This window comes from Hesperophylax consimilis, chromosome 12, assembly GCF_061612785.1.
Source record: "Hesperophylax consimilis isolate HC1 chromosome 12, BYU_Hcon_1.0, whole genome shotgun sequence".
NCBI lineage: Eukaryota > Metazoa > Arthropoda > Insecta > Trichoptera > Limnephilidae > Hesperophylax > Hesperophylax consimilis.
Genome location: NC_142847.1, coordinates 36,813,134 through 36,825,363, shown reverse-complemented (window position 1 = coordinate 36,825,363; position 12,230 = coordinate 36,813,134). Strand labels below are relative to the sequence as shown.

The 12,230-nt window shown below is 32.7% G+C and overlaps 1 protein-coding gene across 1 annotated transcript; it reads left to right on the top strand.

The window, feature by feature from the left end:
* Positions 1–570: 570 nt before the first annotated feature.
* On the top strand, positions 571–7,917 carry LOC149419580 (juvenile hormone esterase-like). The gene is made up of 4 exons (XM_089638407.1): positions 571–783; positions 2,852–2,993; positions 3,597–4,897; positions 5,824–7,917. Exons 1-4 carry the CDS (start codon positions 716–718, stop codon positions 5,978–5,980), a joined length of 1,668 nt encoding a protein of 555 aa, XP_089494533.1. The 5' UTR covers positions 571–715; the 3' UTR covers positions 5,981–7,917.
* Positions 7,918–12,230: the final 4,313 nt, after the last annotated feature.

Genomic DNA, 12,230 nt, shown 5'->3' with positions numbered 1-12,230 from the left:
AATGCAAAGAGCAAAATTTAATTTCATTTCCAAGGTAAAACATATTTTCCCAATAACAACGATCATATTTGATTATATAAGAATATTGGGAAAATAAAATAAACCGACAGGCAAACAACATTAATCATTCGTTTTTCTATAGTTCAAAATAAATATTATTTTCCAATCTGAAAAAAGTTTTCAGGCATCCTGCAGACTGTACAAACAGTTTTCACAAATTGATCATATTTTCATAATTCGGATTGATGCTCAAAATTTTAAGTTTAGACTTAGAATTCAATCTATATTTGTAAATACCCTGAAGATTCTAAGTTTTTCAATCGATCACGAATCTTTCCATGTTCTTAGGGTGAACTGAAGTCATATTGATAATTCGTGCATTTATAAAAATCTGACAATATTGTGCCAATATTCGTTGGTCTGGCCGAGGGCAAGATAGAATTGTTTGGCTGTAGGCATTAGGCTTATTAGGTTTTGGTTTCCAAAAATAATTAAAAATGCAGTTTCACTTTTGGATGACGTTGTAACACATGTCTATGTATTATTAATGTTGACAGTTTTTATTACAAATTATGCCAAAGATGAATAATATTTCCCGTGAGCAAACAATCATCAAAGAGGGAAGAAATTGAATGCGTTCATCGACCTCATTAACCGAAAGTATAAAAGCATAATTTCTGTTATTGTTTCTTCATTAAGTTGGTGATTTTTCAAAATGGGTGCACTGTGGACGGTTTTACATCTTTTGACAGTGATATTTTTTACATCTGTTGCATCCAAATGGTAAACATTTTATCTTCTTACTATGATTATTTTCGTCTTCGTGGAGGAATTGATAAAGTTGGTTTATCAAAAAAATCAGAGTTATAATAAATTAATGTACAATAAGGAAATACACAAAGCAATTATAATATTACAGAATTAAACTCATTACACGTAATACACTTTTTTCACATTAACTCCACCCAGGAGGCCTTGAGGAAATTAAACTCCGTTAAGGCCTATTTCATCTATATGGATGCTGTGTTGACGGTGTTTTTAAGGAGATGAAGGAGGGAGGAAACACAGACCCCGACAAATACGTTCCACAGCCGAGCTGTAGAACTCAAGAACGAGTCGTAGAAGTGACCCGTTCTCATGTGACAAATGTCAACCTTGTTTTACTCGACATTATATGCAACCGTACCTCATAATATTTGCTGTTTTTATAACCGCATTTATTGTTGTATTATATTTTATTTTATGTCAATTTATTATTAAAGGTTCTCTTTTTAAAAATTGTAAAATGGGGGTCTCAGAACGGGTAAAAACAGGGTTCAGGTATTCATTCAAAGTGATACGCTCATGAATGCTTCCGAGATAAAAACTTTGTGTTAAATTAAATCTTTACGTTTTTTTATCTGTACTGCTAAAAATAAGAACATCACATTAACACAAGTCGTGCTAGATTTTAAATAATGTTCAAACAGGTTATTGGAGGTTGATTTCGGGTCTCTTTATATATATTACTGTAATATTAACTATGAGTACATAAGAAAGTAGACTCCAACTGTTTCGCAAATGATTCAAAATATTTTGCCAACCCACACACACATTACAACCAGCTTCAAAATGAAATATATTAATGGACAAAGGATTGGCTTCTAACTCAATGTTGAAAAAAATACTGTCATACACACTGGAAAAACTAAAATTAATCTTGCAAACAAACTAATGAAAAACCTCTGAAAATTGTGACGTTACAACAAGACCAAAAAGTAACCATATCACAAAACTTGAAATGAGAACCGCTTATCACTGAGATTGTCAAAAGAGCAAATTCAGTAAGATATTTAAGCCGGAAAGCCTTCATTGACGTCACACCGTACTTGATGTTAAAATACAACAAAACCTATATGTGACCTCTCCTGCAATACGCTTTCCAAATATGGAGTCCATATTTTACGAGAATTTTAAGAGCTTCGATAGAGCGGCAATACGAAGATAGACTCAAAGTACTAAGATTACCAACGTTAAAAGAAACAAGCGAAAGGGATGACTTGATTGAGACTTTCAAAATTTTATCTGGACATTATAGTTACTCTGGTATCTCAAAAGTCTTCACCACCACCAAATATATAAATATTTGTGAACACTAAAAATTAACGCTCGATTATTAACTTAGACAAACTTTTTTTCCATTTAAAACAACTAAATTACTGTTAAAGTTATCGTGAAATCAAATATGAGCGCATCAGCAGAATGGTGCTTACTAATTAAATAATAATAAAAAATAACGTTAGTAAAAACAATTCTTATCAAAAATAAACAATTATTATTAACAATTAACAAGTACTCCACGTGATTTATCAGAATATAGAAAATATATTTATGGAAATACGATTTATTTATTTTTTTCATAAGAAGCAATTACTTTGTGGTAAGACATTATATTTTTTAAAGTAAAACATACACTTTATATTTAACCACGAATATTTATTATTTTACACATCGACAGGTTTCGCTTCAACCAAGCTTCATCAATATCCTGATGAAGCTTGGTTGATGCAAAACCGGTCGATGTGTAAAATAATAAATATTCGTGGTTAAATACAAAGTGTTAATTTTATTTAAAAAAAAATTTAAAAAGAGATTTTTTTTTATCCAAAACTTTGCCAAAGTGATCATACCAATATTCAAACCAATAATCTAAAATATTTATTTGACATATAAAACTAATATTTGGTCTATTTATATAGCGCCGTTTTCGTGAAAAATACCTCAATATAAATTTTTATATAATAATCTATTTTTACAACCGATATTAATTTTGAAACACGATTATCGATAATTATAAAAACATATTTTACAGTACGCAATTGAGCGACCCATACGTAACAATCGAGCAAGGTTCATTGCAAGGAAAGACGGTTACCACCAATTCAGGCTTCCAATATGACAGCTACCAAGGAATACCATACGCTAAACCTCCTCTTGGCGACCTCCGATTTAGGGTATGTACAATCTCCTGACGATTTATTATTGGCACCTTCACCTCACTTCACATGATATTTCCCTCATACTGGCTATTTTATTGGAGTGTGGTAATTACCCCTTTCCCCTTGGCTAAAAATATAAAAAATAGATTAAAAATTGCAATTATAGTATTCATCGAGAATAAATGTTTAGTCACAATTTAAAGTTTTAAATTCTGTACTTACTTAATTTGGGAGGCCGGTTTCGGTACCGCCGCTCCGGGAACCATTTGTTAGATAACCAACACCTTTGCCATAAGTCACCCAAGTAGTTCGCTACGTTTGGTGCTTTATCAGGGGTATTAATTGTAATTATTAATTTTTTCTGTGTTTAATTTGTAGAATTCCATTTAGTTTTTAGATTTACATTGTATTTAAATTACATTTAAAAACAAAGGAATGATTGTATGATGTCTGGGGTTCCGCTATAACCAATGAGCCTTTTAGGGTTCCGTGGCCGAAAAAGTTTAGTAACTCCTTAACTCCGCTTTATTAATCATCCTATCTTTTCAACAGCTAACTGGTATTTCTCCTTCTGTGTTCAGACTAATTTAACTAAAAACTTTTAATGGTTAATTCCAGAATCCACAACCAGCTGGGCCTTGGAGCTGCATTCTTAATGCAACAACACCAGGAAATGCATGTCCGCAAAATGATCCACTCTTCCAAAAAAAATATCTCGGCGATGAAGATTGCCTTGTACTGAACGTTTACGTCCCTAGAACGGGAGTTGAACCAACCAACCTGCCTGTTATGTTTTGGATCCATGGCGATTATTTTGTATTTGGAGACGGAAGTCCAGTTGTTTACGGTCCCGATGGATTTGTTGAAAGAAATTTAATCGTTGTAACAATAAATTACAGACTTGGAGTGCTAGGATTTTTATCTCTGCATACTGCAGACGTCCCCGGCAATGCTGGATTAAAAGATCAAGCTCTTGCTCTTAAATGGGTCCAAAAAAATATATTAAAGTTTGGAGGAAATCCAGAGAAGGTGACAATATTTGGAGAAAGTTCAGGAGCGGTGACAGCTGAATATCACTTGTTGTCCCCGTTGTCCAAAGGACTATTCAGTGGAGCTATTTTACAGTCAGGGTCGTGTTTAAATCCATGGGCAATACAAAATGATCCTGTTGGTGTCGCTAAAGAGGTTGCGAGGGTTTTAAAAATAGGACCAAATGACAAAGATATTGGTAAATTTTTAAAAACCAAAACCGTAGAAGAGTTGGTTAATGCTGGCGATTCAGCAAATCTTATTGGACAAATTATTCTGTCCTTTGCGCCCACAGTTGAAAGAAGCTTTCCCAATGTCGTTCCTTTTATTACTCGTCAACCACGAGAACTCATGGAATCTGGAAATTTCTACAAGGTGCCTACGATAAGTGGCCTTACCTCCAATGACGGATTGATTTACAGAGTTGATATTTTCAATATTGCCGCTGACATTGCAGCAATCACAAGCAATAATTATCCAAATATGAGAAATTTTGTACCACAAGTACTAAAAGACAAATACGGAGTAAATGGAACCAAAAATATTGAAGATGAAATCCAACAGTTCTACTTCCCAGATAAAAATGACTTGTCCACTGGTTTGACAAACCTTTACACAGACTTTACATTTGTAATAGATATCGTAGCGTCCGTAAGATTGTTGGCAAGATTTTCTCCTCCAGCTTACTTCTATAAGTTTTCCTACAGTGGATCTAAAAACCTCGTTAGACTTCTGACGACTTTGCAATATGAAGGGTCTAATCTTTATGATGAGCTTGCGTACATGTTCAACGTATCTCTGAATGGAATCAATCAAATTCCTTTAACACCATCAGATGAATTTGTATCAGCGGAGCTATGTAAAATGTGGACCAACTTTGCTAAATTCAGGTGAGTCGTTTTGGTATTATTTGCAGATGTGTAAGACAATCGTGCTTACGTACCAGCTCATTTCAATTTGCAAGCTCAAGAAGAAAACAGTTTGGCAACGTTTCCTGGTATCTGAACCTTCTCTCAATCAAGGCAAAGCTTAAGCACCTTGTAAATTGGAGTTTCTTCATACTCTTCACATTTTCTACAGTTTTTGATGCTTCTCACTTTCAACAGCTGCATGTAGCAGTGTTGTGTCCCGCTGTCTCCTTTAGTGCGATGCATTCAAATTTAGTTCAGTTGTTTGATTAGTTTGGGCGTTACACCAATTATTGTTATTGGTGACTATTTAAGACACATTATTGTCGTGTGTTACATTATTGAGTTATATATTTCACAGTCCTTCTCACCGGAGATTTCTGTTCCGAGACAGACTGTGAGATGTTGTTTTGGTGATATTTTATTTATATACATTTATAATTGAATACATTTCATACAAGAACATTACGAGTGTACCTATAATAAATACGTATGCCCACGTGTACCCCATATCACACCATCTCTCTGCCATATCATTGAGGAAGCGTTGAAACGTGTTTACAAAATTTATGTAGAGTGGGAAAAAAATGGGGAGTAATATTGAAGACACGTCTTTTCGGGAGAACAATAAATTAACTGAGATTGCTGGTGATTGTTGGTTAGTGGATGTACCGATAATGTTTAGTTGGGAGGAGCGAGAGGTTACTCAACCGCCACTAATGATATTTAAATATTATCGCTTTTATTTGATTTTTGTTGACTATTTTTTTATTTAGTTATTTAAGGAGAAAACACACATACAGACAGTAATTAAAAGATAGATTTATAAAACAATAACTCGAGAATTCGCCTGCATCCTAACTATTTCTCACGGTTTGACTAATTTACTAATTCTTAATTTGTTTTAGGAATCCAACACCTCAGTCTCCTGGTAGATGGCGTCCTGTCAAGGCAGGAGCCGGACCAGAGTTAACATTGAATATTGACGCACAACTGGATCTGATTCCTAACCCGTTTGCCGACAGGATTCAATTCTGGGATAATCTCCTGGCATGTTATAAATAAGCAAATTCATTTTAAATAATTTAAAAAAAACATTTTAGGATATACGGGGAGACAAATGTTATAAAAGTCTCTGCAAATAGCTACGGCAGACCGTGTATAAAATTTTATAATTATTATTATTATCATAGCTCTATTATCCTATTAGCATAGGCTTGCAGTCTGCCACCAACCTTGGAATTGTACATTTACACTAGTTTTTGAAGAACCTATTAAAATGAGTTTTCTTCAACTTCATAATTCTTTCTAGTATTATAAACTATGGTGGTAAGACTTGTTCCAAAACTGAGGATATTGTTAATCTATTCGCTGACTTTTTCAAAAGCGTATATGAGGATAATATCTCTGTTGACAGTGTTCCTACATTTTTCATTGATATTAACTTGCAACTATCTGATCTATTAATTGAACGCAATGATATCGTAGCCTCTATTAAACTCACGGAACCAAAAACAAGTTCTGCTCCGGATAATATCCCACCCATATTTCTAAAAAACTGTGTAAATAGTCTATCCCATCCATTGTACTTAATCTTTGACAAATCTCTTAAAACAGGACAATTCCCCAATGGCTGGAAATCTAGCTATCTCACTCCAGTGTTCAAAAAGGGTTCTAAAAATGATGTATGCAATTACAGACCAATTTTTATTGTATCTAGTATACATAAGCTCTTTGAAAAAATCATTCCGAACAAAATATCCACTAATATTACACACGTTATTACCAATTGCCAACTTGGGTTTGTCTCATCTAGATCAACTCTCACAAACCTTACAGTATATGTAAACTACATAATACAGCATTGTCTAACAAGAAACAGGTAGACTCCGTATATACCGATTTTTCCAAGGCGTTCGATAAGGTCTGCCACAATTCACTTTTAACAATACTCTTGAACCAAGTGGTCGACTGTAAAATCGTTGTTAATTTAATGTTTATTTGGGCTTATAAAAGTGATCAATTCCACAAAAAGTTGTTGCGTAATTAATTATTTCACTTGTATATTGTACATCGTAAGTGATCGTGTGATTTCGTTGACTCTACAGAGTGCTACAATTCATTGTTTCATAACCTTGACAGTTCAGTACCTATTCATAATGTCTGTTCTACCTACTAAAGCGGGTACTAAGTCAAAACGTAATGTTGCCGTAGAGAGCCCCGCTGCTGAGGCTGGTTCAGAGCCAGACTTTGGTAATTTACTAATTTTTTTTAAGGACGAAATTAAAGAAGAAATTAATAAAGTGTTTATGCAATTAAAAACAATGAATGATGCGCTAAGAGAGTGTCACTCCAAAATTAATAACCTCGAAGTCAAAAACAATGAACTTCAAACTAATTATAATCTGGTATTGTCCAAATTAAACCGTCTTGAGCAAACCTCATTAAAAAATAACGTGGAAATTATTGGCATACCGGAAAAAAGAAATGAAAATTTAATAGATATCATAAAATTGCTAGGAGCCAAGGCAGGTGTTGATGTTCTCCCAAATGATATTGATGGAATCTCTCGTACAAGGGTCAAGGAATTACCCAGAGAAAATCCTAAATTTACTCGTTCAATTGTAGTAAAGTTCACAGCCAGCCGCAGTAGAGATAACTTTCTTGCTGCTATAAGGAAGAAAGGCAGTCTCAACTCAAGTGATTTGAAGCTTCCCGGGGACTCCAAAATTTATGTCAACGAGCATCTGACTGCTGCAACCCGTGCGCTCTTCAAGACAGTGAGAGACTTAAGCAAGGATAAAAACTTTAAATTAAGATGGATCAAATACGGAAAAATATTTATACGCAAAAATGAAACTAGTCCCATTATTCAGGTGACATTGGAATCTGACGTGACTCAGGTTTTTTGCTGATAATCTTCTTAGATTTAGCATCGTCTCGTGTGACTATAAGCTATTATCAATTTATTTTTCCTATCTACCTTATCTTTTTTCCTACTTTGAAATATCATCCTTTGAACTGGTTTTTCTTTATTTGTATAATATTAACAACTAACTCTTTTAATACTACCAACTTTAATCCAAATTATCCTACAATTACTCTGCTTGCGTTACTACAACACCACTCTAATATTTATAATTTACTAGAACATGCTTACAACTATTTTATCAATCTTATATTTTATATATTTTATCAACTAAATGTACTAAAATGTTGAATGTATATTATCAAAATGTGACTGGACTGCGTTCTAAGACTGATAGATTTTATTTTAATGTTACCAATAACAACTATGATATTATTATGATAACTGAAACTTGGCTTGTAGACAGTATTGCTAGTGAAGAGCTATTTGACAACCGTTACCTGGTATTTAGGCGTGATCGCAATGAGCAAAAAAGAAGAGGTGGAGTAATGATTGCGTTGAAGAAGCACCTCATAGCTCATGAACGTAAGGATTTTAACACGAATGCTGAAGACATCTGGGTGACTGTTACGATTAATAATTTCATAAAAATTCATTTATGCTGTGTTTACATACCTCCAGGAGTCAATCACTCACAAAATATAAATGAATTCATGGATAAATTATGTGAACTTCGAGGACTTCATCACGATGATCATTTTGTCATATCGGGTGATTTTAACTTACCTCAAATTAACTGGTCTTTAAGTAATGGTAATAGTATGCAAATTACGAATGGCTCTAAATCTGAAATTATTTCCAAACTATCTGACACCCTTTCATTTACTGATCTATCACAGTACTGCACCTTTCCAAATAATAATCATACATACCTAGACCTTGTTTTTAGCTCGATCCCTGTAATTGTATCAAATACTGACCAGTATCTCATCCCTGAATGTAAACATCATAAAAGCATTCTTGTTGACATTAACATATCTCTGGAAACTCCTATGGTGGACAACAAACGAACAATCAATCTTTTTAGGAAAGCTAATTATGAAACAATAAATAACGTCCTTAGTAGTATTGATTGGGATGCAGAATTTTTAAACATGAAATCATTCGATTAAACGTCCCGTCAAAGGAAGTTCATATTAATAATTCTTATCCCTATTGGTTTAGTCCAGCCCTAATAAAACTGACTAAGGAAAAATATAAAGTGTTTAAAATGTGGAAAAGGTGGTCCAATCCTTTAGACTACCATGAATTCTGTATCCTTAGATCAAGGCAAAAGAAATTGTCTAGAGAATGTCTTAAACAATTTATAACAAACGCTGAACTTAATATATCTCGTGACCCTAAAAACTTTTGGTCTTATGTTAAAGGAAAAAGAAATAATTCTGGTTTGCCTCATGTTATGAAACTGGGCGAAGTGACTGCTGAAAATCCTTTCGCAATATGTAACCTGTTCTCACAGCATTTCGTCTCCACCTTTAATTACAACACTATTTCCGATGTACACTCTACCAACTATCATTTTAACAATCAAGTTAATATCTCCTCGGTATCAGTTTCAAAACAAAAAATAGAAAAAATAATCGATACTATTTCTAGCTCACTGGGTGCGGGTAGTGATAAAATTCCGGCTTTCTTTATCAAAATGTGTAGCAAGGTAATCTCGAAGCCCCTATTATTGCTCTTTCAATCCTCATTGAAAGAAGGTATCTTTCCTGATCGTTGGAAGAGTGCTCTCATCACACCTGTTTTTAAGTCTGGGGCTAAAAATGATGTCCAGAACTATCGACCGATATCTAAATTACCAATCTTTAGTAAAATTTTTGAAAAAAATGTTCATGAACAACTATATAACTGCATCGAGTCTTTAATACTCGTGAACCAACATGGCTTTATGAAAAAAAGATCGGTTGTATCTAATCTTGCCATTTTCATTGAAAATATTACTAAATCAATGGATGATCAAATCCAAGTCGACGTAATCTATACAGACTTCTCAAAAGCGTTTGATAAAATTGACCACAGTCTTCTTTTGTCCAAATTACTAGCTTTGGGAATTCATGGGGATTTATATAGATGGTTAGTCTCCTATCTTAATGGGCGCACTCAGGGAGTAACAATAAATGGCTTCATCTCTGAGATTGTAAATATACCCACAGGTGTGCCCCAAGGATCTCACCTGGGACCGTTACTGTTTACAATTTTCATCAACGACATTATAAAATGCTTTAATTATGCAAATGTTCTACTTTTCGCTGATGATATGAAAATATTCCTGCCTATTAATTCTATAATTGACTGCTTTAAACTACAAGAAGATCTGTATAGGCTTAATGATTATTGTATCCGCAATCGTCTCAACATGAACACTTCTAAATGTTATGTAATTACCTTCACTAGAAATAAAATTAAGTTTGACCATAATTATCATATAGCTGGCCAACTACTCAAAAAAGTTACACAAATTCGTGATCTAGGTGTTATACTTGACAGTAAACTTACATTTGAGGCTCATATTGATATGATTGTTAAGAAAGCCCTTAGAATGCTAGGATTCTTATTCCGTATTGGAAAAGAATTTAATAATATCATAACACTTAAAATATTGTATTTTTCTTATGTTCGCAGTCATCTTGAATTCGCTTCTCCCATATGGAATCCTCAATATAATATTTACATAAATCGCATTGAAGCCATCCAAAGAAAATTTGTCCATCATTTAAATTTCAAACTAAATTCAAACCTTGACGTAAACAGCTCGATGGACCTTTATGGACTTAAGCCATTAAAAACTAGAAGAGACTCCGCAGATATAATATACCTCCATAAAATTATCAATGGCTTTATTGATTGTTCTCCCCTTCTGTCTGAAATTAATTTTAGAGTCCCGAGCGTTAGAACTAGAGAAAAATCACTTTTTCATCTCCATAAATGTTCTACTAATATAAGACAAAATGCGTTTATATTCAGAGCCTGTAGTATATTTAATAAGAATTTTAATGATATGGACATATTCTCAAGTAATTTAGGAACCTTTAAAAGATATGTAATAACTAACATTAAATAATTTTAAATATTCTACTTGAATTTATCATGTTATTGCTTTGAATCCTTTCCAGTTACTTACCTTCCAATTTATACTCATGTGTTCAATTTAGTTGTAGGTATACATTTATTATATTGTTATTATTGCTATTGTGTAGTGCTTTTATTGATTGCTGCTGTGTTGAAATTTTACAATACATTTTGTTTTGAATTTTAGTTGGTTATTAGTATATCAGTTAAATTTTAATTTTTTAAATTTAGCTGGTTATTAGTATATTATTTGTGTTCCTAGATCTGTTATTATTTTTTTATTTATTATTTACAATTTTGTATTTTTTGTAAATTTCTCAGGCCACGGGTACAGAACCCTTAGTTTCTTGTTTTAATATTTTTTATTATTATTATAATTTTAAGTGAAAATCTGTTATTGGATTTTATCTTTATTATTTAGTTTATTCTTATATATGTAAATAATCTGTTGATTTTCCCAAATAAATAAAATAAAATAAAACAACATACTAATCAATAAACTTGTAAAATATGGGATAAGTGGTAATTTACTGGCATGGTTGATCAGTAACTTATCAGATAGATCACTTTTTGTTAAGATTAATGACTGTCTAACCTATGAATTTATTGCTACCAGTAGAGTCCCACAAGGTTCACACCTGGTACCATTATTATTTATCCTATTCATCAATGACGTTACCAGCATTTTCTACAATGTCGAAGTTTTACTTTTTGCTGGCGATATGAATTTTTTTAGGGTCATTAATGATGTGTACGACTGCATAATCTTGCAAGAGAACCTTTACAACTTTTTTAAATGGTGTTCTAGTAATAAACTGCAACTAAATATTAATAAATGCCAAGTTATGAGGTTCCACAAAATCAAACATCCAATAATGTATAATTATTCATTGTGTAATGTTGACTTAATCTCTGTAATCGAAATATTTGACCTAGGCATAATGTTTGATCAAAAACTCTGCTTTGTATCTCACATAACTTTTATCGCTAACAGGGCTATGAAAATGTTAGGTTTTATAGTAAGAATTTCCAAGGATTTTAAAAATATCAACACATTAATAATTCTGTTCACATCTCTCGTTAGAAGTATTCTAGAATACAACTGTACAATTTGGTCACCTGTCTTTAATAATCACATTAATACTGCTGAAAGAGTCCAACGCAAATTTTTGAGGTGTATTAATTTTAGGCTTGGAATTTCTTTAGAAACAATAGATTATGATTCCTTATTATATTCATTGAAATTGCTTAAGTTAAATGATAGAAGAAAAATTTTTGATCTTATATTTTTATACAAAATTATAAATTATCAGT